This window comes from Aspergillus flavus, chromosome 8 (assembly GCF_009017415.1).
Source record: "Aspergillus flavus chromosome 8, complete sequence".
Lineage (NCBI taxonomy): Eukaryota > Fungi > Ascomycota > Eurotiomycetes > Eurotiales > Aspergillaceae > Aspergillus > Aspergillus flavus.
In genome coordinates, this window is record NC_092403.1 from 1,512,649 (window position 1) to 1,538,254 (window position 25,606).

The window sequence follows — 25,606 nt, forward strand, 5'->3', positions numbered from 1 at the left end:
TCTCTGTTAGCAAGGTGACATCTCTCAGTCTCGTCAACCATTCATGCTCCCTGCTGTCCTCTGTTTAGTGATCTAGGCCTAGGTTGGCTATCTGCCAGCTGAGCTAGCTAGAATTTGATACTGAACGGAGTGATCAACTATCCATATTACAGGGTACAACACTTCCATCGGCTCACATGCCGAGTTGGGTAAGACGGTACTGTTAGCAGCTACAGTCCCAGCGGGACGTATGATGGACTGCGCTATACCTTGCCCTGCGACATTATGCTAGAGTACATCCCACACCATTCGCTTTACCAGTTAAACCCTTGTTCGAGGGGCGGTATTGTGGAGCAGGTGTCTGTCAAATATCCTAGAAAAGACATGGTCGGAATGAACCGATCTCGGGAAGGTTTAGGCGGGCGGTTTTCCTTGTCATCAGTGACAGGAGCCATCTTTTAATTTGCTCGCGCGTGGGATACTCTTCCCTTCAGCTTAATGACTCGCCGGCGCGACCTCAATGAACAAATCAAGTCGAGCGTTGACTGTTCATCGCGGGTCGTGTAATTTCCATTGCAAGGGACCATCCACCACGCCAATGAAGGAACAATCGTTTCGTATCGAGGTTAAAGAGCTGCTCCTTTGTCGCTCCCAAGGTTCTCAAGCATCCTTGGCATGGGGCAAAAAGGGACTTGGCATCTTGAGATCGTCTGTAGAGTGTCATGGTTCTTTAGCATTCTTGACTTTCCTGCGCATCGAAATGCAGGTTGCGGTGGCAAAGTATTCCTACATGTGTAGTTCACAAGACAACAGAATACAAGCATTTCTAACATGCCACAGGTTGTTCTCCAACGATTGACAATGCCAATGGACACAGGGTCTAAAGAGCGCGATGAGAACCTTGGAGACGCCAAGTATTCCACTACTCTTGGCACGCTAGACCTTTGATACAGCCCGTGGACTGTGATTTATGTCGGCTAATTCTGACCGGCTGGTCAAGACAAATTAAGAGCGGAGTTACCTTGGAGGCCGCTACTAGGGTGGAGGTATAAAGCCAATCCGATTTCCCTTGTTGTGCCTTCTCATCCCGCCACTTCCAAACGCACATAAGCTCGGACTATATCTCGCACAACTGCAAGAACCATGAGATTCTCGATCCTCGCTCTGTTCGCCTTGGCCTCGGCTGCCTTGGCCCAGGAGAGTACCAGTCAGGATCCGGGTCCGTCCCCCACTGCATCTGTCGGGTGTGAGCCGCACGGAGACCACTGGTATGTTTCTGCCCTCTTCTCGAATGTCGTAGCACCAATATCTAATGCAGATCCAGGCACTGCGATGGTCCCGCATCAACATCAGAGACCGCCACCCCAGCAGTTCCAAGCCCAACCGAATCTGTAGGCTGCGAGCCGCACGGCGACCACTGGCATTGCGACGGCCCCGCCTCGACCACCGCCTCGGCCACAACTACGGGCACGCAATCACACACGGATGAGGCCGATGCCACCGCAACTCCAACTAAGCCCAGTCCAACTGAGTCGGTTGGTTGTGAGCCTCACGGCGACCATTGGCACTGTGACGGCCCTGCTGAGACGGGGGCCTCGACATCGGGTGGCAGCAGCTCGACTGGCAGCAGCACAAGCACTGCTGCAGCTGCTTCAGGTACCGGATCGACTGAGGACAATGCGGCCGGGAACGTGGGTGTTCGACTTGGCGTTGCGGTCGGGTTGGCGCTGGGAGTTGCGGCATTGCAACTTTGAGGTGGCATCGTTGATATCGGACAATGTATATTCCACTCTTGCCAGGAGAGTGTGCCGGGTCTATAATGTATTTACTAAAATTGGTTTGGATTTGATTAGGGAAATTTTTGATTAGGGTTGCCTGATCATATGATTAAATTCTTCCCGGATCCGAGTGGTCTGTCCCGTCAGACCATTCGGGATGTCCACTCGTCTTGGCTTCGTTCCAACACAATGGTAAACGTTATATAATGCATGAAAATCATCTGAACGGTGATTGGAACTTCTAAATCACCCAGCTTAGGATTGTCTCAACATGGAGTCCTTCAATTCTACTACTGCCCTCCCCCAAATGGCTTCATATACAGACCTCATCAAGCTGGCCCATCAAAACCCCAACCTGTCCAGCATGGAAAACCTCTGGGAGGCTTACTACTCCTATTGGAACAATGATATCCTCGCCACAGGTAAGCTTCATATGTCGGTATTCTCCACGGAACAACGACTAAGCGGCGCAGGAATTATCACCTTCATCGCCCATGAACTAATTTACTTCGGCCGCTGCCTCCCATGGATCATCGCGGACGCAATGCCAGGTACTTTCAACCGATGGAGGATACAAGATCACAAAGCACCACCCTCAGTAGCCACCCAATGGGACTGCACTAAGTATATCCTCGCCATCCACTTCATCGTCGAACTTCCTCTCATTGTCCTCTTCCACCCCATGATGGACCTCTGCGGCCTCAAATATGCTTCCCCCTTCCCGGACCTCAAAACTCTAGCCGCCCAACTTGCCATCTTCTTCATTGTTGAAGATACCTACCACTACTGGTTACACCGTGCTTTCCATTGGGGTCCTCTCTACCGCTCCATCCACCGCATCCACCACCAATACGCGACTCCTTTCGGTCTCACGGCCGAATACGCCAGCCCCTGGGAAACCCTCCTACTCGGTCTTGGCACGATCGCCCCACCACTCGTCCTGGGCTATTTCACAGAGAACGTCCATCTGATCACCGTGTTGGTATGGATGGGTCTGCGCCAAGTACAGGCTATCGACTCGCACTCGGGATATGATTTCCCCTGGAGCTTGAGACGGATCATGCCGTTCTGGGGCGGAGCTGACTGGCATGATGATCATCATCGTTACTTTGTGGGTAATTACTCGAGCTCGTTCCGCTATTGGGATAGTAAGTCCTTCTTTGCTCTCTTTCCGGGATATGGTTTACAGGGACTGACCTGCCGCAGTCTTGATGGGTACCGTTGCTGGCCCTAAGAATGGGCGTGAGCATAGACGTCGTAATTAGTTCCATGCTTGAGTTGAGAGTTAGAAAAGCTCTTTTGCTCTTTCTAAAATGTAATATTTTTTTTAATGGAGCTGTATGTATACCTGTGGTCTTCTTTATAGTGTATGATTAGAATGTGTACTATTTTATGAGATACTTAATATGAATAATATGCATACGATATATCAATTGACTCTTACAATATAATGTACAGATCCTAAACCCAGAAAGAAAAAATTAAGAAAAGCAAGCAAGCAAGAACAAAGGGGAGAATACATATCAAGAAGGGTATCTTGCCTTGCCCGTCTCGCCCGAGAGGTCGGATATACCTCACCGGCCAGCATTCGGGATTCGAGCAAACACCGGGTTCATCCCAGGTCGAAACAACTGCTTAGTAAAACGCTTAACTTGTGAGACATCCCTTTCTATTCACTGCTACACCTTGTTACTATAGAACAGAATCATTGATCGACATTGACCACTCGATGGACGCCAAGAACGTTGGACGGTTATCATCGGTCCCGTATTTGATATTAGCAGGTTGTTCACTCTCGGTCACATTTGCCATACTGGCGTTTTCCTCTATCTCGAAGTTTATAATTGGCACCAGCGTGACAGGTATTGTCAATAGTAACAAGTTCGAATTAAAGAATATGTCGTCGACCACTAGGGAGTTTCTTACGTAGTAGATTCTGGAAAGCTAATCGAAAAATCACCCACGGAAATATGAATCGATCGAGCAGTTAGGCTTCCTCTCATTCAAACCTGAATCAACCTGAAAGTGAATTGACACGTCAGTTCTATCTACTGGTAAGGGTTGTGCCTTTTTAGGGATTCATGTTAGGACCAGATGTCAGTAGCTGTTTTTTTGGCAGCAGCCAATGAGGTTAGGCTGATGACAGTTCCCCAGAAAGCCCTTGAAAGTGCTACTAATAGTGGGGGTCGTTTTGTGTGGAATTATAAACAAGCTCACCGACCCGCATTTGTTAATTCTGTGGAGCTATTTCTGTAACTTACCTGCTTTTGATAGAGCTATATATATGTCTTCGGTGCTATTTAATGTAGCCTAGTCAAGTCGGGTCAGATGTTTAACGATGGTCTAATAAGGATATCACCTGGCATCTGGCTAACAAGTTATAGCGATAGTCACCCTTACTTAATTTTATCATCCTGGTTAGCATGTGTGCTCTCTCTTCCACAATTCACAAACCAAGCACTCCCCATAGATTCTCGCCAACATTATATACCGTTTATATATTTTTGCAAATAGCCACAGTTGTGGACTCCATGTCATAGACCTGTCACCATAGAAAGCTGGCAAGGCGTCAGATACCAAGTCGCCCTTGCATAAGGCGCTCGGCGACTAGACGATGGTGTTGCACATGCAGCATACGAAGCCGATTCCATCAAGACCCGACCCTTGAGGCACAAAGGATACCGATAGCCTCTATAGCTTGACTGTGCTCGATGCATCCCCTCTTGTGCTTGGTGGCGTCTGCACAAATTTTCGAGGTCCTCCCGTCCCAGCCCTTGGTCTGTGCGTTTCGTCGGAATGCGGCGGTTGAAAAGTCTAGGCTGTTAGAACAAACAGCATGGAACATGTTTCCCTGTCGTAGCACTAATCGTAGTAACTGTTCATACAGTTTTCGAGTGACCCGGAGCAAAGTAGTCATAGCAGAGATAACATCCATATCACCGTAGTCGATTCAACCCCAGTCAACCACGGCACGAGGTTTTCTCGGGCATGGTAATCATCTTTTGTTTTGGGGGAATGCCGTTGGTATGAATATTAAGCCGACTGCTCCAAAAGTCTCCGACCTCATTCGAAATGGGATTGGTCGCCCTGGTGTTAAGCATCTTATAATCTTTAATTCCAGGTGGAGCGACATAAGCAACACGCAGCAGAGGTTCGGATTTAGCACACAAAAGGTGCCGGGCCAGAAGCCGAAATAGAAGCCTGAAGAAGGGTTTTACATTCGGTAGCCAATCATATGCTCTTTTTTTTGAATGACTTCGTGGTTGAAGCTCCACGCGGTAGATGTAGACCCACCATGAGCCATTTCAGTCACCAAGGAGGACATCATCGTCATAAGCGCATGCGGCTTACGCATTGAATTGCAGCTTAACTCATGGATAGGAAAGGCTTAGTATAATCGTAAATTCTATTTTGATGTCATCTATTCCGTACCATTGCTTTGTTCCTCTTTTGCCCTCGCCAAGCTGCAAATTGTTCTTCTCACTAAAGCTTCACATCCGTGGAACGGGTAGAGCTCCACTGTCATCGCGGAGATAATGGACTTAGTCCTCAGTACTTGTGGATCATCCCAAAAATGGATTTCTAAGCTCTTCTAATCTTTTTTCTTGAATTTGCCTACTCCGGAGAACTACCGAGACCATCCGCCACTGAAATTGCTCTGTATAAATCGCAGGAGGACCTTCGAGGAATCAACATCCCAGATTTGATCAAGACTCTACATACTATACACGAGCAAAGTTAATCTTCAATCCGCATACAATGGGTTCCACCGACTACAAGTTCGAGGGCTGGATGGGCCTTGACCCCAAGGCTGCTGAGGGCAACATGGTCTGGCAGGAGTTTCAGCCAAAGGCTTGGGAAGAGACCGATGTTGATATCCGCATTACACACTCCGGTATCTGTGGTTCAGATTTGCACACTTTGCGCAGTGGATGGGTATGTTTCGCTTGCTTGAGGGAAATATTGGCACGGCTGCTAACAATGTGTAGGGTCCTACAATGTACCCCTGCTGTGTCGGCCACGAAATTCTCGGAGTTGCAGTGAGAGTCGGCTCCCAGGTCGAAGGAGACATCAAGGTTGGCGACCGCGTCGGTGTTGGTGCACAGAATGATTCTTGCCAGGGCCGCAAGGGCGACTGTGAAGAATGTGCCTCAGGACTTGAGCAGTACTGCCCCAACTTGATGTGCGGTTCCTACAACTCCAAGCACTGGAACGGCGACAAGTCATATGGTGGATATGCTCTCTACCACCGCTCGCCCTCTCGCTTCGTTATTAAGATCCCCGATGCTATCCCCTCCGCGATGGCTGCTCCTATGCTTTGCGGTGGTATTACCACATACTCCCCTCTTCGTCACAACGGCTGTGGCCCCGGAAAGAAGGTCGGCATCATCGGTGTCGGTGGTCTGGGTCACTTCGGTATTATGTTTGCCAAGGCCCTGGGTGCCGATAAGGTGGTCGCGATCTCTCGCAAGGCCAACAAGAAGGAAGATGCTCTCAAGCTTGGCGCAGATGCCTACATCGCCACGGACGAAGACGCCGACTGGGCCAAGAACAACTCCCGCAGCCTGGACTTGATCATCTCTACCGTCTCCTCCTCTAAGATGCCCATCATGGACTATATCACCATGCTCAAGCCCAGTGGCAACTTCGTGCAGCTGGGTGCTCCCGAAGACGGTGCCCTCACCATCCCCGCCTTCGCCCTGATTGTCAAGAGAATTAAGTTCGGAGGATCCCTGATTGGAAGCCCCAGCGAGATCCGGGAGATGCTCGAGTTGGCTGCTGAGAAGAACGTCAGGTCATGGGTCCAGGAGGTACCTATGAAGGATGCCAACAAGGCCATCGTGGACATGGACGCTGGCAAGGCCAGGTACCGTTACGTGCTGGTGAACGAGCAGTAAATCAAACATCCCTAAATAGACATTGTACATAGTATATAGAGTAATACAGCGCAGCGCACTATACAACTTCTTCATATGACCGAATTGTATATGGCTCACCTTTGACCAAAATTGTTCCTCCTGGTGTTCGCAGCTGTTCATTGGCCTCGACATCCTGGGCGCTGGGCAAACTGTCGCCCTCAAGACCAAGAACATATTTAGCCGACCACCTAGTACTATCCCACTCTTCTCTCCTAGCACTAACGCCCTTCCCTGTCTTAACCACTGCATCCTTAGAGCCCGCCAAGCGCACATATACCTGCCTCTGGCGCACCACCAGATACGTGCCCCAGATCCTCGCCAGAAATGTCCTCGAAACCTCCACCTCCTGACCTTCCCCAAGTTCGAGATCATGCTTCGATTCCAAAACCCATGAGACACCCTTCCCCGGTCCCTCGGGACCCTCCCTAAAGCTCAACTCCCGCCATACCTCCTCATACTCCGTCACCGGAGCCCCAGGCAGATCCGGACGAGACATAGATCCAGTCTCGAGATCATCGCCATTCGGCAACGTAGTAAAGGTACCACAGTCAACGTCATCAAAAGAGTTATGCGAGTCAATCTCATGGGTAAACTGCACGCGGCCTGATCTTGTCAGTATGCGTACCATCCTGGGATGTGTTAATGCAACTTACGAGGGTCGCTACTATCCACAACCCGCTGACCGGCAATAGCCCAGTCAATGTCGCCGGATTTCTTATCTACGCGAAGGTCCACATACCAGCCCTTCACGGACATGACGATGGTGTCGGTCGTCTCGGAAGCGGGTTCCGGGAGCCATCGGAGGGAGATGCGTGTTGAGAGACGGCTCTCGGTGGGTGGAATCCCAGTGTGGGATGCCATGGCTTAATTTAGGGGGTGGGAATGTTCGAGAGTAGTTTTGAGAGCAGAGATGAGGATTTGTGTTGAAATGGGTGATGATGTTCCTTATCAGTTTTTTATTGATTTAATACCCCGCATCAGGCGGGCAGGATCTTGATTGGTGGATCAGTCCTTTACCGTTAGTTTACAGGTAGTTTCATCCTGTTACTTAACATGAACCCTAATGAACATGCTAGTGGCTAAATAGCTCCCTTTCTTGTAAGTTCTGTCTCATTCTCGAAGTTAAAAACGCAGGAAGACCAGGGCGTTGAGGCCTCCTTATGCCTATATGAGTCTTATGAATTGATCTAAAAATCATCCTCCAGCATCACTTAACGCAATACGGGCATACACAGATCATCCACAATATAGCCTACGCAGTATCGACATCCTCCCCTCTAACAGCGAAGTTAAGCTTACAAATCTGGTCTTTTGGTCGAGCGGAGATGATCTGATCATCGAGATCCATTGACGCAGTCATATCCGGGGCGACCGACGACCGGAACCGAGAATACAGCTCTCGTAGAAGGATCTTCATTTCCACCATTGCAAGACTGCAGCCGTCAGTAAAGAAACGCTGTAATGGGCTTTAGTTTACCTACTTCTTTCCGGTACATCCTCTCCCGCCCGTCCCAAACGCGAAGAACAATCGGTTGCGGTCGTTGAAGCCCTTTTCTTCTAACCATCGCTCCGGATTGAAACGGTCCGGCTCGGGGAACACTTCTTCGTTGAAACGGTGCACCGTATATGGCTGACAACTGACGATAGTGTTTTCCGGGATGAAGTATCCATCGATAGTTCTGCCACCGGATGGTACGTACCGTGGAAAGGACATCGGAATTGGCGGTGCGCATCTCAAGGCTTCCTTTATGACAGCGTCTAGATACGGCATTTTGTCTAGTGGCGTATCATCAGATGTCGATAGTAGCTCCTTGTGAAGGCGATCCTGAAATTGCAAGTTCTGTGGCTGAGATAGTTCCCACATAAGAAAGCAAAGGGCATCACCGGTGGTGTCAATACCCGCTGCCATATGGTCTTTGCATTCGGCGGCGACTTGCATGTGGCTCAGCGGCGAGCCTTTACGGGTGAGACGTGCGACTAAGCTGTGCTCCTCTGGGTGTTGTTGCCCGGCCATCTGTAAAACGTAGGCATTTGCTCTGGGGGCAGGACGGGGGTGTAGGCATGATGGGAAATACGGAGCTAGCCTGGGGAGGTAGTAGTATAGAAGATTTTCTGCCGCGATCAGCTTCGTTCAAACCGAGGGCCAGCTGGTTACCTACTCTGGAGGCTCTGGTGATATGTCAACTCCTCCATCATCTGATAATCCTTGGTGTTGTCTAGAGACTTCAAACCACCAGGGCTAAACATAAAATTTGTTACACCATCAAGCGCGTAGCAGTGCAAGAGGGACTAGAGCCGTCAGCCGTAATCATAGGTTGGAACCGAAGTTCTCACATAGACGTTCACACTTCCTTCAATTGCAGCACATCTGGATACAAAAGCCTGAGCTCGCTCCTTAATGGCGGACACATGCTTGTCGCGTACGATGTTTGACATGGCATATCTATCAGCCAATTCCCGCTTTCTATGACTGTGCTGCACGTCGTTAGTTGCGATAGCCTGTATTGATATGTATGCACTAACCTCTTGCTTCTCGAGTGTAGAGAACATGGTCCTTTACTTGTCAGTTTGGTTCTCTTTTTATTGCTTAGTGATGTTATACTTAATGCCATATTGTCGGAATAGATCATAGTATTCCGTTTTATCATAACCACTGCCCCCGGATGCGTAGATTTCTCGAATAGCATCTAGGCTAGCAAACGAGACTTCGTTCGGTGCAAGGCGGGCTACAGGGCCATACTTCTTGTGTAGGCGATGTACGAAAAGGCGTCTAGTGGCTGTGAACTCGTGGTACTTTAGACAGAAGCTGGTGAGATTGGTATACCACGGGCCGGGGACTTTGGCAAGTGGGGATGAAAGACGTTTGAAGAGATACAGTCCAACAAGGAGAATACTAGATAACCATAATGACCACATGTTGTATCAATAATTCCCATAAACCTTGGCTGGGATTTTGTCTTGAAAACTAGGCACACTTCTTGAGAGATGAGTATATATAGAGGCCAGTGATACCGTTAACGTGATAATCCAAAAGGGGAAGTTAGAAGAGATGCTACCCCAGAAGATCACCGTCCAATCCTTTATCTAATACCTGCATTAGTCCGTCAATGATAGGCGTTTGTTATCGTGCGGGGATGCTTTGATCGGATCCTTCCGACTGATAAGCAAATGCTTCTCGGCACTGGAGTTTCTTTTAGTCAAGATGGGCTGCACTTGAATCTACTACGGTATCAATGCGAGATAATATCCAGAACCAGCTACTTCTACTTAATCCTTTCGCTGTTCGTCATGCAGTCTGTTTCTATCGAACAGGAAAAGACTCTAGTGCTGTGGCGTACTGTTCCGCAATACCTCATTCTGACCTTATTGTCCATTTATTGCAGGACCCAAAAGAGTCCATAATGTGGCATCCAGTGGTATGGACGTAGTATCGAGTGGGCATGTTTAGAATAGACAGCTAGTTATTTCATAGATATTGCAAAGCTCCCGTGATATCCTAGACTAACAGCAAAACAGTCACGAAGGATGGATACATAAAAAGTGGGACAATCTCGGCCACCCACTGGTCACTGGTTGTAGAGAATGGAATCATTGTGGAGACTTGCACTAGAAGTGACTTGTGATTCGCCATAGAATCATAGATTATTAAGCTGTGGAGTATGGGACACGCGAAATCGGTGTCTCCTGAGCTTCCCACTAATTGGTCTCGAGGATCACAAGCTATACACATACTTAGCAGTACATATACGCTTTAGGGCAACACTATCCCTAGCTTGACCGCATAGATTGATAGTCGATTCAGGCATAGCAAAATGGTGTCTGACGCCCCTAAGCGTGTTACCCTGCGCAGATCATGCCAAGCCTGCGTTCGAGGCAAGCGTCGTTGCGATCAACTGTGGCCGCGGTGTAGTCGGTGCCAGGCTAGGGGCATTGAGTGCGAATACATCAATATACCACTGCCAACTGGACCCGATTCCTCCAATATCACTTCGCGCTTTGTGCACCGAGTAGCATCCGTGTCCACTCTGCCGATACACCGGCCGCTGCCGTTGGTAATTATGAAAGGATACGACCGGGAAATCATTTCGTTCCTTATAGCCGGAATGCGAAGCTTTCCTATTGAATTCGCCAACAATATGAAGACTGAGTTTATCCATCCAGACCTTTACCAGAGCTCTGAGGCTTCAGCCGTTTTTCAGCATGTTCAGACTCTTTGCAGACTCCACACTCAAGCTAGTCAAGGGGAAACCTCCACGTCTCTTACACCTCTACTACAGCAGAACTGTGTGGAACTCCTTCGCAAGTCTGGTCGCCCAGCTAGCTTCCAGGAACTTCTCGCATGTACCCAATCATTGCTTATCCTACAATGCCTTCTCATCTTCGATGCAAAAGTTGCCGTTGATGGCCCCTATTCAGAAACAATCAGCAGTATGCTGTCTAATGTTGGGCGGCGTCTCTGGCAGCAAGCTCCTATCCAACTCTCCCATACGCTGAGTCCACGGGAGGCATGGCTCTTTGCAGAAAGCGTGCGGCGGACAATTATTGTCGCGTTCATGTTGCGCAGCGTATATTCTCTATTGAAGAGGAACTACTCTGTCCGCACTCCGTTTGTCGACTCGTTGCCTTTCGATGTTCGCACATCCTTATGGGATGCAGATCATGAGGCCTGGGATGACGCAACTCCTGCATCTTTAGAAAACATGATTTCCTTGCAACAGTATTCGACTTTGCTAGAGGCGGGTGCAGTCCATGGCATCTCACCTTTCAGTGCTCTGATATTGGCTGCCTGTAAAGGAAAATCTGTGTCCGACGTACCTTATCCGCCTATTACAGGCTACGAGGCCTACTGATAGCTCAGACGAATGAGCACTACTTGAACAGACAGAACTAATATTCGGCGATGCTGAATAGTCTATCTCTAGTTCACATTCCAATGGTCGATCGCTCATCGCAAGAATTGTTTGAGTAAACCTGTCAGCGTCTCAGTCATCTGTTGATATATCTGCTGCCTCTTAACCTCAAACGCCTCAAAGATATCCTTCGCTGATCCAACCGGGATTTGTTCCTCGCCCTGGGTTAGCTTAGCCCACACTTCGTCAATGAATTCCTGTAACGGCATTCCAATGAGATGGCCGTCTTTCAGATCCGGCTGGTGCTTGGCGTCGTGCAACTCGGTCTGCACAGCGGGCGGGTATATCTCCAGCACCTTCACATTCCCAGGTCCACCTTGCAGTTGCGTGCGCAGGGCGAGGATGAAATGGTGCAACGCAGCCTTTGAGGCACCGTAATTCGGACAGCGCATCATTGGAACAAGGGCCATTTGTGACGTTGTGAATGCAATGGCAGTCTGAGTCGGTTGTTTCTGCAGGTGTGGGAGGAATGCTTTAGTGAGACGAACTGCTGAGGTATAGTTCGTGATCAATTCTTGGTCGAAAACGTTCAGATCGATGCTCTCGGGGTTTGCAAAATCGAACGGGCGCTGGATTCCGGAGTTGAGAAAGACACAGTCAAGGTCAGGGTTCTCGGAAATCACCTCTGAAGCAAACTGGGGGATCTTCGGCGAGGGTTAGTTGAAACCTTCGTGGATTCAGGTCCCGCGCGGGAAGATAGGACTGGCAACTCACTGCTTCAAGATCCATGACATCAAAGACCTTGGACTTGACCTTCTCACTACCATGCTCCTTGACGAACTCTTCCAGGTTCTCTTTCCGCCTACCAGCAATGACAACTTGGGTACCATTTTGCACGAGCCTGGCTGCCAGTGCCTTGCCAATGCCTGACGTGGCACCGATGACCAGGACTTTGCTGTAAGGGAAAAACATTTTGACAATACTTTGTAGAAATAAAGGATAGACTTTACAACTACATCTCGCAATGGCAATACCTTTCCTCTTTTTATATCCATATTCATCTACCTCGATGCTAATGTCATTGCCATATGTAGCGGAGACTAAACCTCTTTTGGAGTTTTCTCCTGGCCCACCACTCTTGCGGAGACTAGGCCAGATTAGGCAATCTACCTCGGCGTGGCAAGCATTCGCTATCAAAACCTTGAGGATAGTTCATTTGTCAGGAACGGACTTAGGACATATCTCATGTTAGATCCATGTTCTTAGCTTTGTGAAGTTGTGCTTTGAATAGTCCAGAGACCCGCTGCACAGTGTTCCTAGAACAGAGTGACGAGTATGCTCTTCCAAACTAGATGCTTGTACTTGGATGAGAGTGCAGTCTGTCAAGTAGTGAAGTCACCAAAGATCTTACCAATGCTCATGGAGAAAGAGAACCTTAGTCCATAGTACAGACTCCTGTGCCATTGCGTATATTGCAACATGCCTTTTCAGAACAGCGCATCGTTCTACATCAGTCTACAGAAGTAGTCCCAGAAGAAACGAACACAGCATAATCTAAGTCAGATATAAAGAACACATAGAACCTCTGTTATATAAAAGAAAATGATCCTCAGCACCTACCTACTCCCCCTTCTCATCCTCATCCGGATAAATAAGGTCCTCCTCCGATTCAACCCCCCAAAACCTCCTCATTCTGTCCCTAAACAACTCATAACAAGCCCCCATCCTCACAACCTTCATCTCCCCAAAATCAAATAATATACTCGCCTTCCAATACACATGATACCGCTGCAACCCATAATCAACCACAATATCCGCCGCCTCCAAGATCTTCTCCTCGATATCCTGCACCCGGAACTTCTGTCCCTTACCGGTCACATTCGCACTGGAACCCACAACCACCTTTCCCACCTCATAATGCAATCTCACAACCTCCAACAGAAGTGACCCTCCACCTACATGAATAGCCATATTCCCATCCTTAGTCGTCTGTTCCAACGTCTCCGCCGACATGCCTTGCAAAAGCGGATGGTCGGATATATATGGCGCAATGATCCCAAGCGACATGTCTAGATCGTGCGTTAGGACCTTGGTGATATTGAATTTCTCCTCGGGGAGAACGTGCAGCGCTTTATGGACATCGTAGTTGCCGATTATGCCTTGTGTGTGGCCTGGACGGCGTGTTTTGGCGTGAAAGGCGCGGGTGATGGCTTCGCTGGAGGAGGCGATTAATCCGTAGCCTACTTCTGTGGGGACGATGGCTATGCCGCCTTCTTGGAGGGTTTGGAAGACTTTCAGGGCGTCCTTGTGGACGTTTGGGGGTGTGCCCGGGGTGGGGATTAGTTTGGCTTGGAGAGTCATTATGGGTGAGGGCGGTTATAGATTGGGATTGGACTTAGAATGTTGATGTAGCTTTATACTGCCGGCTTATGTGGGATGGTAGAGTGGAGGGGTTCCTGACACGTCAGCTCGAGTTGGGGGCCGTAAGGTTAGCACTGTTCTTGTTCGGACAAGCTTTTTATAGTGGCTTAGGTGCGGCGTATAAGCGTTTGGACAATCCTTGTTATTTTGAATTCAATATGTAAAATAAATCTCTTGGTCTAAAGCACGTATCTGAACGTCTTATTGTCGATCTCTGTTTGATCCTAGCTCATAATCAGCTTCAGTCAGGCTTACATATCATGGGCAGAAAAACTTACCAACATGCCCTTCTCAACACCATCGCTCTCATCGCCGTCCGAGCCCAGAGCCTCCCTGTCCCTCCGTTTATTCTCCAAATACATGTACAGGTAGAGGGCAATGATTGAAACCAGCTTGACCGCATACCCAACCAACATCCTGAACCTCAGTTAGCACCGATCCCCGCACACAGCCACTCTGATTGAAAGACTCACGCAACATATGCACTATGATATCCCGGCGCCTCACTATCCTTGAACGTCTGCGGTCCAATGATATTTCCCACACAGTACCCCGTGAACAATAGCGCCCCGGTCACCTGTTTCTTCGTAGACCCGGCAATATTGGAACTCACAATGGTCAGACTCATACTGAATCCCAATCCCTGGAAATAACACAACCAGAGCGCAACGAGACGGCCCCATTTATTCGAGTCCGGCAGGCCGACTAGGAGCCCAGATCCGATGATGCAGACCAGACTGGCGAAGATCATGCACGCACTTCGAGAGTGAAATTTGCCGCTATATTTCGTCGCGATCATGCCGCCGAAGAGGAGAGTGAGGAATTGAACCGCTCCGCCGGGGATCTGCAGGTATTGGGTTCCGAGAGTATCGAAGCCGAAGGATCCGACGATAATGGAAGTGAACTGTTTTCTTGTCGACATCCGTCCATAACGGAATGAGAAACCCAGGGCAAACATACACTTGTCAAGGCAGAGTTTGGGACTTGAGCTCCAACAGCCATGATGAACAATAACCACGTCTTAGGATCCCTAGCTGCCTGCCACACTTGGTACCATTTGAAATGGTGATTCCTTACTCCTTGTCGGTTGATCGCGACACGGTCGATAGCAATCGCTTTCTCGCGCTCAGTGAGGAATTTGGCCGTCGATGGGAGATCGGGGAGGAATATGAGGGATGCGATTCCGATGGCGAGTGACACCGCGCCGAAGATTAGGAATACATACATCCATCGTGGAAGACCGCCCGTTATGTGACCGATTGCGTAGCCGAGAAGACTGTTTGGTGGTTAGCTGGTCAGTCTTTCACTATCAACTTCTTTCGCGACTTCGACAGAGACCTACCCTCCAAACATGGTGGCAATGCCATTGGTGCAGTAATAGGTTTCGAGACGCAGAGGCTGTTCACTTGAAGTGTACCAGATGCTCATCATAATGACAAATCCGGGGTTCACGACGGCTTCGGTGACTCCAAGGAGAAAACGGTTGACTGCTATTCCGGCGAAATTGTAACAAGCCGGCGTTGTCATCAATAGACCACCCCAGACTATATCTGTCAGCCATGCGTAAAGGACATAGAATCAGGAAACCCTACTAATAGTAGTTGTACTAAGAAACTTCCCAATTGGAAGTTTTTGAAGGGCTAATCCAGCCGGCCACTGCGCGACCAGATAGCCGAAATAGAAGATAGACCCTAGTCCTAGTCAGTCATGCTCATTTTGCTGCGCAGGTGAAAGCCTACCTAGCCATGAATAGTCCTGGCCTTCCAAATGTGTGCCTTCCTTCAATCCGTAGACTGACGAGAAATTGAGACTGTTTTTGTCGAGATACTAGAAAGGATAAGTATTCGATCATGATTCGCCAAGGGAATCCTTCTTACCTGCAATAAGTATATAAGGAACAAAAGCGGCATCAATCTAAGATCGATTTTCCGGAGCACCTTTTTAGCCTCTTCCGGTGTATATTCCAATGCACGAGTTTGTTGATAAACCTCATAGTTATCATCTCGATCCGACGACCCCGCAGATGACAGAGGAGCCGACGAAACGTTCGTCTCAAGATCCTTGGTTGAGCCCATACTGCGAAATCCGAAAAGCCACGACAGAAGCAAGACCAGCTCGCGCATACTCACACCATTTTTCCTAGCGAGAGGCCCAGCTTTTATAACCCATATCGCCCGACGACGCGAGTCAACAATGCGGGTGACGACCCCACAGACATGGTTCGATCACAGCCATGTTGGGAAACTAACATTGAGCATAGGTTTCGGACAGAGAAGAATATTATTTGCCGTCGTGATTTGCGCACGGCGCGGAGTTTTCCCTATTGAGTGGATGGTTGGTGGTGTTGGTGTACCGTGTGATCACGACATCGACCCCACGATTGCGTCTTCTCGGCAGTTGCTGATGGTGTCATAACGGGCAGTGTCGCTCGGGAAAAGTCCGACAATCTAATATCTTTTAAGGGGTATTACTCGCTTTTAAGCAGGGTAAGATTATGCATGATGCCGTGAAGAACGTCGGTTTGGTCGTTGGATAAGGAGGTCGGGTTGCCGTTATATATGGTTTTTCCTAATTGGGAAATGATATGGGGCAGGCACTTCTCTACCCCAAGTTATCTTAATTCTAATACCACCTTATATAATAGAATTGTTGATCGGTCCTATATAGATTTAGGCAGTGGTACTTCTAATTGAATCACCCTCCGCCCGTAAAAAATGAACAATTCGTCGCATTGAACAGTACCATATGTATTTACTATGTTGATCCATCAGCGAACCACCCACAGCAGTATATCGAAGTGTTATTAGATTTCCAACACCATATTCAAAGCTCAACTCACTCACTTCCTGAGCCGACCAAATCAAGCACGCGATAATGATAGGTATCCTCTCGTAACGTATACATTAGACATAATTACATACACAAAGCAGCTGCATGATACAAATGATATAATACATCTGAAAAGAGACCATGTCACTATACATATCAGGCCTCAAGCATTAAGGTGGGGATCGCATAGTCCCTGGACGAAGTATGAAAGCAGATTAAGGACTGGAGGATGGGGTAGCCAGGCGTATTCGTGGGCTAATCACCCGAGCATTACGCTCTGTGCTCACAGAACAGCAGCGGCCAACGCCACGACAGCACCTCCGAACAGCATACCGGCATCTCCAGTAATCTGGGGCATACCACCGGTACTGACAGCTGAAGAGCTGGAGCTCGAGCCCGAAGAGGAAGCAGAAGACTTCGAAGCAGTCTGGGCCGCTGAGGTAGTGGCCTTACTGCCCGACTCGGTCGTGGTGGTAGCCGAAGCGGTCGCAGCCACGCTAGTAACAGACCCAGCGGTGATAGTAACTGGCAAGTAGGACATTTCACTCTGCTGGATAGTTGAGATTATAGTTCCGGGGAAGTTGGCTTCAGGCCCATCGCCAATTCCAGTGCAGACGGCAGAGGTGGTCCCGGCCACGGAGCAGTTGATGGTCATGGAACTGTTAGACGAGACGTGTTAGCCGGTGTCTCGGCTGACTATAACATGTGTAGGAAAGAGGAAAAGCGCACAAGTTTGGCTTGTCATTCATCTCCATGATAGTAGTCGGCGACGCATCTGTGAGAGTGAAACCAGGCCCCAAGCCACACTCATAGTCATCATCGTCATCGCTCGCGCTCGCGGTCGGACTCGGAGCACAGGTGATGCTATAGGTCGTCGCAGTGGCGTCCTATTTTGCTCGTTAGCTGGATAAACTGACAGAGCCGCGCGGCCAAGGGATCGTCCGATCGTCAATCTGTGGGGTACTGACGTTACCAACAATAGAAGCTTGTAAGGATTGTGGGTCAAAGCCCAGGAGAAACATGGAAGTTACGCTGGAACTCGCTGAGACGAGGCCGGCCATAGCCAGGCCCATAAGCAATTTCACGGTCATGGTGGTTTAAACGATAGATGGTTATTTTCTCGGTGGTTAAAATGTAAACATGGGGAAAGGGACCCGAGTCATTTGGTGGTTTAAGTAGTCGAGAAGCAGTGTAGCATTCAGGGAATCAGGGCCAGGGGGCAAAAGAAAAACTCAAAGCTTGTCTAACCTCTTTTCAGTTAGAAGAGGGAACATTTGGGTGATAAATTTGGGAATCTATTCAATCTAGGCCCCTTTAGTGGCTCTCTATAACCTTGTTATTGGTGGTGAAGATGCGCTAATGAACCAGTGGAAATTAGTTCAACATTAGATAACCTTTGGATAAATCCAGAAGAGTAAATGGTACCTGAAAGGCCCACTTCTGATCCATGGGGCATCTTCGGTACCTGTCCATAATACAAGACCGCATATTCCACCAGACCAAAAGATCACATAATTCTGAATATACGATTCAGAATGCTCTGGAGCCACCTATATAGCTTTCCGCCGTTTCACATAAGCTGAAACCTGAATAGCCCTACATTCAACAAACAGAACTAGATTGCAGATACAGGACAACACCAGATTCAGCTTCTACAGCACAAAATAAGTCATGAATATTTAATTAGCAAAATATACCGACATTAAGCAATTAAGCGACAAATCAGATGAACACCACTCGTGAACAGCTACCCCAAAACCACGTGCTTTGTTTCCGGACTGATAACTCGCATGCATAAGTTGCTTGCAATCGAAGCACATACAAAATTGACATATCTGTCCCTCTTCCATGTAATTCCAATCAGAGACAGGAACAGCCAAGGTAATTATTGGTGCAGCGACCATTGCGACCATCGCAGCCATTTTCATTGCACTTCCCGGTATTTCTGCCACAGCCATATCCGCATGGACAGCCCAAGTATGGGCCCTTTTTACAACGTGCATAAATTAGATCTCATATCATTCCCATCAATGGCGGAGTTGGACTTACCGAAGTGCAGGTTATACGATTCGAGCTAAGCTCGCCATGGCAGTTGTTATCATAGCAGTTGCCGTTGGGCCAGCCGCAGTTGTTGGCAACAGCAGCTTCATCTGGGTTGGCAGAAGGGTGCGAGACGGCCAATGAGGCCAGACTAACGAGAAGAAGGGTCTTGAAGTGCATGTTTGTGTGTGTTGTTGGTCTTGCAGATATAGAAAGGCTGTAATCTGTGCTGGAGGAAGATGTTTCTGTGATGGTTTGAGATGATCTTTGAGAGGGTGATAACTCCTCCTATTTATACCTTTTCATGGCTTCTCGAGTCCCAGTTCATGCACACATTTGCCGGTCTGCCGAGATAATCATGTCCTTGTGCTTTTCCTTCTTCTGCAATTCTCCATGCTTCGCTCATGCATCTCGTGTATCCGGCTTGGAGGAAATATCTTTGTCATTGGCTAAGCAACGCAAGCATTAGCCCGATTAGAACATTTTGTACTACATGAACTGGATAATTGAAGGGCTTTCTCATATGTGATACGCAGTCTGATGCCCCGGACACAACCCATGACTACCTCTCTATTACCTCTTATGGTTGTTTCTCGTATAGTGGCCAGCAACATTGGGCGGTATGAAATGCGGAGAGCAACACTCGACACTACAACCCGAGGCAAGGGATAGGTCTAGATTTGTGTAACTGTGCAAGTACAAACAAGACAAGTCCAGCATTGTAATCTTTTCTCGTCCAACCCCAACCTTACAAGAATAACCAGATAAGGCTTAGAGCAGTCCTATAACTGCACCTAATTCATAAGAATGTAAAAGACGTGTTGCCAATTGACGTCAAGCTCTTTCAATTTTAACTGCCACAATACGTAGCTGATTCTATACAGGATATGGATGTAACCCTGTCGCTTACGTTGCTCACAGCTACATCAGTACTGCAAGACCCTTGCAGAAAGCGGGGACATGTAAGCCACTATCACAATTATGATCATGGTGGGTTTAAACAGGCAATCCAGACCGTAAGGATTAGCTTAGCTCCCCGGATCTTGTTCAACTTATAGGTGAGCTCTGGAACAAATTAAGGCACCCTGCATAAGTGCGAATACAAAACCAATGGATTGTAGTTGATCTCATCCGTCTGTGCATCAGCTTACTTTCCTCATCCGGCATAGCGAACTGCAGTGTAACTCCCCGGCCTATCATAGCAAGCTCCCACTCAGAACCGGTGCGGCTGAAGGTTTATATTGACCTGATGATTGCTCTTCTGGGGTCGTGGAGAAATAATACCCGAAGAAGACCTGTGGTGTTGACTATTTCCTATGCAGTGTACGTCAGCCAGCCATTCGTTGGTCACAAGTTGTTCTCCATCACCTGCTATAATTCACAGTCATTCCCAATTCATCTTGTCTAGATGTGTGAAGCGTTATTTGAATTACTGTCACGGGTCCGTCATACCTAAGCCCCAGGTTATGAGAAATGAAGGTTGGCTCTAATCCGTAGTAATCGTGCGAACTACCAGATTGCTTTGCATGGGCAATACCAGCGGGATCCTTATTCACATGATCACTGCAAGCCCCAGTTTAAGACATTGTCAGCAAGTTTCGTAGGCAGATGCTATAACAAGACGATCGCATTCTGTCCTATGAAGCGATTGGCTCTTACCAAGTTAACGCCCTATCCGATTCCAATAGGGAATGATTAGCTGTTTCTATGTCGCCTGACCTTGCAATGGGTATGTGTGGAATACTCGGTGCGGATAAATTCTCCCCGTTCGGTATACCAGCAAGTTAGACAGTTTCAGCCCCGGTCCGAGAGTACCGGAATTGAGGGTTCAGCATGACGGTTCATGATGCTCTATTGGACCGAGCCATTCTGAAACGCCCGTGAGTATTTGTGGGGACCTGATCGTGGAAGTTACTCCATCAGCTCTAGGATATGACATCTAGATACCCGACTTGGGAAATTCCCAAGCCGAATGCGGCGAGTGCAGATTAGGTCTAATAGGTGTATGATGCTTTGATATTTGATACTTTTGCCATTGGAGTATAAGACGCCGGGCACGTACGCATGTACAGCCCAGTCACAGCGCCATTGACTAGTGGCAAGCACGTCCTGAGCGCCATGGCGCTGAACTGGTGATGTCATGGAAAGTGGAAGCCACAGCACGCGGTGCGGGAGTACCCATGGAGCTATGAAGCTTAATGGCCGTGGACCCATCCATGGTAACAGGTGGATATTCTTTGCCAATCGGAATAATTACAAGGCTTCCTCCGTGGTAGATCGTAGAATGGTATTATCTTATTCATGACAAATTGAATAAACACATATACAAATGCTAAATCGAGAACTAACGCATCGCTAATCTAGTTAATCTTCACACGCACGCCCTGGGAGCCAGGCTTTACATGCGGCAAGAACATATCGCGATAGCAATCCACAGAAGACCGATCTGTCTCAAACAGCTCAAAGTCGAAGTTCCGGAACACATTCGCAATAGTGAGGTACATCTCTGCATAGGCCAAGTTGATACCGAGACAGGACCGAGTACCTTTACCGAAGGACACAAGGTAGCGCGTCAACTTCTTTCCATCGGGGGCAAGGGGGTCCCCCAGCCAGCGCTCGGGCTTGAACGTGAACGATTCGGGGAATATTTCTTCGTCATGGGCGACGGAATAGTTGTCCATGCTGACCACTGTTCCAGGAGGAATGACGTAGTTCTTGTACGTGAGGGTGATGTGGTCTGAAATACGGAACGCACGCTGGCTTACACCATAGGACATGCGAACGCCTGATAGGTGGGATAGTTAGTTGCAGGTTACAGACGCTTAACTTGGGGGGCTACACACATTCTTGAATACAGGCGGTTAACCAAGGAAGCTGTTCCAGGTCCGTTAATGATGGCATATTGTTGGGATCTGGTATTGCGGTTTTTAGTTCCTCTCGAAGACGCTGGTAGATGCTTGGTGTATTTATAATGTGGAAGCCGGCCACCGACAGGGCGTATCTTGTTGTATCGAAGCCTGCTCCGATAACTGTAAATGCTTCCTGTTGTAGGCGGGTCAAAGTGAGCTCTTCCGGAGGCAGATCAGAGTCGAGCAATGCATTGAAAACATTCGTCTGCTCTGAGCCATTCCGTTTTTCCTTGTTGGAGAGAATATGGGCAACTTGATCGGCCATTTCCTAGTTTCATGTTAGCAGCACTCTTAGTCGTCATTTGTTGTCCCTCCGTTCAACAGAGAAACAGGCGCTTGTTTGAGATTACCTTATGAAAATGATGCACGGACTTCATACCCGGCTGCAGAGTCTCAACCAAGCCTTGCGGTAGCGAGTTGAAGAGGGTGGCAACCCACGGGAATTGCGTGATCATATGAACTCCATCCAACAAGTCAAATAAGGCTTGAATGAAGGGCGATTTGAAATCCGGCGCCTCAAAGAAATCGTAGCCGCGATCAACACAGTACCGGACAATGATGTCCGACGCAATGCATCCCATCATCCAGTCAAGGCGAAAGACCTTTCCAGTCCCTTGATACTCTCGTCGCAGTCGGTCGCACAGCTTCGTGATCTGCTCCTGCATCATCGGGACCGCATTGTTGATTGCGCGTTTGGAGAAATACGGATTAAGAGCTGCACGGCGGTGACGGTGAACTTCATGCTTGTGTGTCGGGAATAAGCCATTGGCGTTGCCAAAACGGTGCTCGAGTTCTTTCGGTTTATCCCACGGCAATGACTGCGAGTACATCTCCTCAAAGAAGGAGGAATCCTGGATATGAATCTCGAATGGGCTTAAGCGAATAATTGGGCCTTGGGTGTGAAGTTAGTGTACCTCTTTTCTTCAGCACTACATACCCTAACCGACAGGGGTATTTCAAGACCCGAATCGAACTTACCATACTTCTCATGGAGTTTCCGATAGTGGAACAAGTACTGTCCACCCGGAGATTTGAAGAATTCATAGTAAGTCTCATACCATTGAGTAAAGGCAGCGAGTTTAGGGCCTGGGAATTTTGCCAGCGGATGCAATGTGATGCGATATACCCCCAACACCAGAACGTACAGCACGACAGCCACTACCGTAGTCGCGCAAAAAGCCAGGGGCGACTCAATTGAGGGTCGAATAACCGATACCAGATCCTGGGTGAATCCCATGGTGCAGGGGTTAGATGTTGTTCAAAGCCAAAGGGCTGGGAATAATTACTCCGCGCGCTCGTTAGCCATGGACCCGGCAGTCTGGCTCCAGGAATTCTGCAGAAAAAAAGAAAGCCATTGTCTCAAATATGACAGGCCCCTATTGTGGGTCTTGGCCGTGCGATCCTGCACAGGGTCGTTAAGCGGAGAAGCAGACTGATTGTACGTTTTCGGCTATGGATGCGCAATGACTTTCACCGGGTTGCGTTTAGTTTCGGAGGTCTTGCCATATCGTCGAAGTTTCTTGTGAGTAATACTGAGTATGCCTTGGAAATGGGGGGAGACCCGCATCCTGCAGTACCAGGCGATTGGTACGATCAGTTGATAGTGCCGAGTCTCTAACTAGTAGACCCACCACCGTAGCGACAACACGGACGACCAAGCCACCTATCACATCCATGGGAATAATCCACCGGACGTTTCTCAGTGATTGCCAATTCAGTAAGTAAGAGCGAAAATCTCCCGGCCTAGGCCGTACTCGGGCCAGTGGCTGAGTTTTGCCCGCAAATTTGTCAAGTTTTCCGGGCAGAGCAACTGCGTCTTAGCCAATATATGGCGTGAACATGCATTGTACCCAGCATAACACTTAAATCCAGCTTTCGATATTCCATATTATCCCCATCATGAGTAACCCTTGGTTGAGAATTCGAGCTTGGGCCATAACGGCCACGGAATTGTTCCACGTAGCACGACATCCGTCTCCATAAATGGCGTAACTTAAAATTGAATGTCAAAGCGTTCGGGCAGAGAAGTCCTGCAGTCTGCTGATAGCCTGATACTACGGAGTACTCCGTACTAGACACTTGATAGTGCCATTCACTACCAAACCTAGTGGCTCGGTGGTTGTACTCCGTAGATCCTACGCTAGGTCTTGCAGCCCTCACGTGGGTGCCTTCAGTACCAGTGCGCACATAAGTCAATTATTCTATTGAATTTAACCGGTCGCGTAGACTGAGGGTCGAGCCTCGATCTACTAGCGAAAAACTTTATTTACTACCAATTTGTCAACAAGAATTATTCGTATTCTGCCAGAGCAACTGGACCTTCCCGCTTGGCGAACTGGCTGTGGATGGAGTCTAGCTGACGGATAACGCCGCGGCGATTGCTTCCGAGGAATGATTTAAGACATGGCTTGTGTGCAATTATGTGGGACACCCGTTTTTGCTCCAGCAAGGTGGGTGAAGAGAATGCCACAAGAGAAGAAAAAAAAAAGAAAAAAAAAAGGAAAAAGAAATGTGCATAATATCAAAAGCTGATATGCCGGGCTTCTAGCTTTAACAGTTCAGGTCAGTTCATGCGAGACGGCCACATCAGGCACTCCATTCTGCACAAGGCCACCCAATTGGAATCACAGCCGGTATAGTTAGGCTAGCAAAGCAAATTCTGTAGGCCAGGAGGGAAAGTCCAGTAGTGTAGGCAGCCTAGTCACTTCGCGTCAACCTTTTTCTTCTCTCTACGCCTGGACCGGTAGCATTCTGTCAGCTGGCGGACACTTCATATGAAGATCGACAGTCGCTCACTAACTACCGAAGATGGTGTGGAGTAGTCGGTCAATCCCTGAAATTTAGCAGATACGAGGAAGTTTGCAAACGGCTTAGAAATCAAGAAAGTCAACTTACGTCCACCTTGGATTAGGGCTGGTCATACCGCTAAGTTGTTCAGCTCGTTCGCCGTTGAGGCCCATTAGCGGCCCACTCTCGTCGCACGACGCAGTGGTGATATGATCAACCGCGAGATATCGGATTTCTGATAATGTTTCCCGAGACTCCCATGATAGAGTCACAGTCACATCCTAGCGCGCAGCTGATATGTTGGGAAATTAGATGCAAATGCTGTCATTCGCCTTACATATCTGTCCCACAGCTTTCTAACCGCTATTGCGAAGCTCTCGTCAACGAAACAACTCACAGGTTTGCGCCGAATGTTTGAGATAAGTGTGAGAATAAAAGTTATTTTGTTCTTAATTGCTCAGTATTCATAGTTGGTTATCATGTACTATATGTACGCACATATGTACTTTTGTGCTTCCGGCCTTCAGAAATGCCAAGAAATGCGAAACCCCGGGATTTCAACATAAGGAATTCCAAGACCGTACTGAGACTGAGCTGTGCGCTAACTGCGGTACATGTTCTCTCTCCTTTGTAGGGGCACTGCGTGCCTTCCATCTTCAGATATGTTGAACTTCGACCTGGGATCTGCCCCGGTGTCTATTAAACCTAGCCCCACCTCGCTTATGAGAAAGATAGAATCCTTACGCGGAACGATACCGAGGAATGCCATGAGAACCGCCCCGGGTATGTGGCATGCATGCTTCGGTGCGGTGAATCGCAAACTCCGACTTTGTCGAAGGACCGAAAACGGACCAACACTTCGAAAGATGATAAACACGTCTTTTCCGAATGCTCGCGACGAATTTGTCCGAGCTTGTCCATATAGTAAAGCTAGCTACAGTTTGTCTGTTGCGACAAGAAGACATTGGAAAACCGTTGAGTTCATATGTTAGCCAAGAGCTGATATCGCAGAAAAACGAGTGTCGATATGCACTTTACTATTGTCGAAGCATCCAGGAGCAGCTTGGCAAGGTATGATTAGGCTTGGATGACGT

General features: G+C 48.4%; 12 protein-coding genes across 12 annotated transcripts; 4 read left to right on the forward strand and 8 right to left on the reverse strand.

The window, feature by feature from the left end:
* Positions 1 to 1,122: 1,122 nt before the first annotated feature.
* On the forward strand, positions 1,123 to 1,733 carry F9C07_12729 (uncharacterized protein; the record flags this gene model as incomplete). Its single annotated transcript, XM_041295341.1, has 2 exons — positions 1,123 to 1,247; positions 1,304 to 1,733. The coding sequence occupies 2 exons, from the start codon at positions 1,123 to 1,125 to the stop codon at positions 1,731 to 1,733; spliced, it is 555 nt and encodes a 184-aa protein (XP_041151249.1).
* A 238-nt stretch (positions 1,734 to 1,971) lies between these two features.
* On the forward strand, positions 1,972 to 3,190 carry F9C07_2174313 (C-4 sterol methyl oxidase). The gene is made up of 3 exons (XM_071509366.1): positions 1,972 to 2,179; positions 2,231 to 2,905; positions 2,964 to 3,190. Exons 1-3 carry the CDS (start codon positions 2,029 to 2,031, stop codon positions 3,020 to 3,022), a joined length of 885 nt encoding a protein of 294 aa, XP_071367360.1. The 5' UTR covers positions 1,972 to 2,028; the 3' UTR covers positions 3,023 to 3,190.
* A 1,914-nt stretch (positions 3,191 to 5,104) lies between these two features.
* F9C07_1937417 (chaperonin 10-like protein) lies at positions 5,105 to 6,684 on the forward strand. Its single transcript, XM_041295339.2, has 2 exons — positions 5,105 to 5,693; positions 5,747 to 6,684. Exons 1-2 carry the CDS (start codon positions 5,517 to 5,519, stop codon positions 6,653 to 6,655), a joined length of 1,086 nt encoding a protein of 361 aa, XP_041151247.1. The 5' UTR covers positions 5,105 to 5,516; the 3' UTR covers positions 6,656 to 6,684.
* Positions 6,685 to 6,713: 29 nt separating this feature from the next.
* F9C07_12732 (uncharacterized protein) lies at positions 6,714 to 7,537 on the reverse strand (the record flags this gene model as incomplete). Its single annotated transcript, XM_041295332.1, has 2 exons — positions 6,714 to 7,279; positions 7,330 to 7,537. The coding sequence occupies 2 exons, from the start codon at positions 7,535 to 7,537 to the stop codon at positions 6,714 to 6,716; spliced, it is 774 nt and encodes a 257-aa protein (XP_041151246.1).
* Positions 7,538 to 7,719: 182 nt separating this feature from the next.
* F9C07_1937477 (cytochrome P450) lies at positions 7,720 to 9,710 on the reverse strand. Its single transcript, XM_041295331.2, has 6 exons — positions 9,279 to 9,710; positions 9,200 to 9,230; positions 9,011 to 9,151; positions 8,836 to 8,965; positions 8,158 to 8,788; positions 7,720 to 8,109 (listed from the first exon to the last, which is right to left on the reverse strand). Exons 1-6 carry the CDS (start codon positions 9,590 to 9,592, stop codon positions 7,929 to 7,931), a joined length of 1,428 nt encoding a protein of 475 aa, XP_041151245.1. The 5' UTR covers positions 9,593 to 9,710; the 3' UTR covers positions 7,720 to 7,928.
* Positions 9,711 to 10,488: 778 nt separating this feature from the next.
* On the forward strand, positions 10,489 to 11,526 carry F9C07_12734 (uncharacterized protein; the record flags this gene model as incomplete). Its single annotated transcript, XM_041287517.1, has 1 exon — positions 10,489 to 11,526. One exon carries the CDS (start codon positions 10,489 to 10,491, stop codon positions 11,524 to 11,526), a length of 1,038 nt encoding a protein of 345 aa, XP_041151244.1.
* Positions 11,527 to 11,621: 95 nt separating this feature from the next.
* On the reverse strand, positions 11,622 to 12,498 carry F9C07_12735 (putative short-chain dehydrogenase/oxidoreductase; the record flags this gene model as incomplete). Its single annotated transcript, XM_041295330.2, has 2 exons — positions 11,622 to 12,230; positions 12,301 to 12,498. The coding sequence occupies 2 exons, from the start codon at positions 12,496 to 12,498 to the stop codon at positions 11,622 to 11,624; spliced, it is 807 nt and encodes a 268-aa protein (XP_041151243.2).
* Positions 12,499 to 13,146: 648 nt separating this feature from the next.
* F9C07_12736 (uncharacterized protein) lies at positions 13,147 to 13,887 on the reverse strand (the record flags this gene model as incomplete). The annotated part of the gene is made up of 1 exon (XM_071507889.1): positions 13,147 to 13,887. One exon carries the CDS (start codon positions 13,885 to 13,887, stop codon positions 13,147 to 13,149), a length of 741 nt encoding a protein of 246 aa, XP_071367361.1.
* Positions 13,888 to 14,102: 215 nt separating this feature from the next.
* On the reverse strand, positions 14,103 to 16,070 carry F9C07_12737 (putative MFS transporter; the record flags this gene model as incomplete). Its single annotated transcript, XM_041295329.2, has 8 exons — positions 14,103 to 14,171; positions 14,226 to 14,364; positions 14,421 to 14,851; positions 14,908 to 15,223; positions 15,290 to 15,491; positions 15,540 to 15,638; positions 15,687 to 15,774; positions 15,825 to 16,070. 8 exons carry the CDS (start codon positions 16,068 to 16,070, stop codon positions 14,127 to 14,129), a joined length of 1,566 nt encoding a protein of 521 aa, XP_041151242.2. The 3' UTR covers positions 14,103 to 14,126.
* A 494-nt stretch (positions 16,071 to 16,564) lies between these two features.
* On the reverse strand, positions 16,565 to 18,028 carry F9C07_1937495 (uncharacterized protein). Its single transcript, XM_041295349.2, has 3 exons — positions 17,745 to 18,028; positions 17,506 to 17,663; positions 16,565 to 17,435 (listed from the first exon to the last, which is right to left on the reverse strand). Exons 1-3 carry the CDS (start codon positions 17,865 to 17,867, stop codon positions 17,060 to 17,062), a joined length of 657 nt encoding a protein of 218 aa, XP_041151241.1. The 5' UTR covers positions 17,868 to 18,028; the 3' UTR covers positions 16,565 to 17,059.
* A 608-nt stretch (positions 18,029 to 18,636) lies between these two features.
* Positions 18,637 to 18,996, reverse strand: F9C07_12739 (uncharacterized protein; the record flags this gene model as incomplete). The annotated part of the gene is made up of 2 exons (XM_071507890.1): positions 18,637 to 18,762; positions 18,826 to 18,996. 2 exons carry the CDS (start codon positions 18,994 to 18,996, stop codon positions 18,637 to 18,639), a joined length of 297 nt encoding a protein of 98 aa, XP_071367362.1.
* Positions 18,997 to 19,716: 720 nt separating this feature from the next.
* F9C07_2287368 (cytochrome P450) lies at positions 19,717 to 24,271 on the reverse strand. The gene is made up of 4 exons (XM_041295348.2): positions 22,704 to 24,271; positions 22,076 to 22,617; positions 21,660 to 21,993; positions 19,717 to 21,601 (listed from the first exon to the last, which is right to left on the reverse strand). The coding sequence occupies exons 1-4, from the start codon at positions 22,960 to 22,962 to the stop codon at positions 21,177 to 21,179; spliced, it is 1,560 nt and encodes a 519-aa protein (XP_041151240.1). The 5' UTR covers positions 22,963 to 24,271; the 3' UTR covers positions 19,717 to 21,176.
* Positions 24,272 to 25,606: the final 1,335 nt, after the last annotated feature.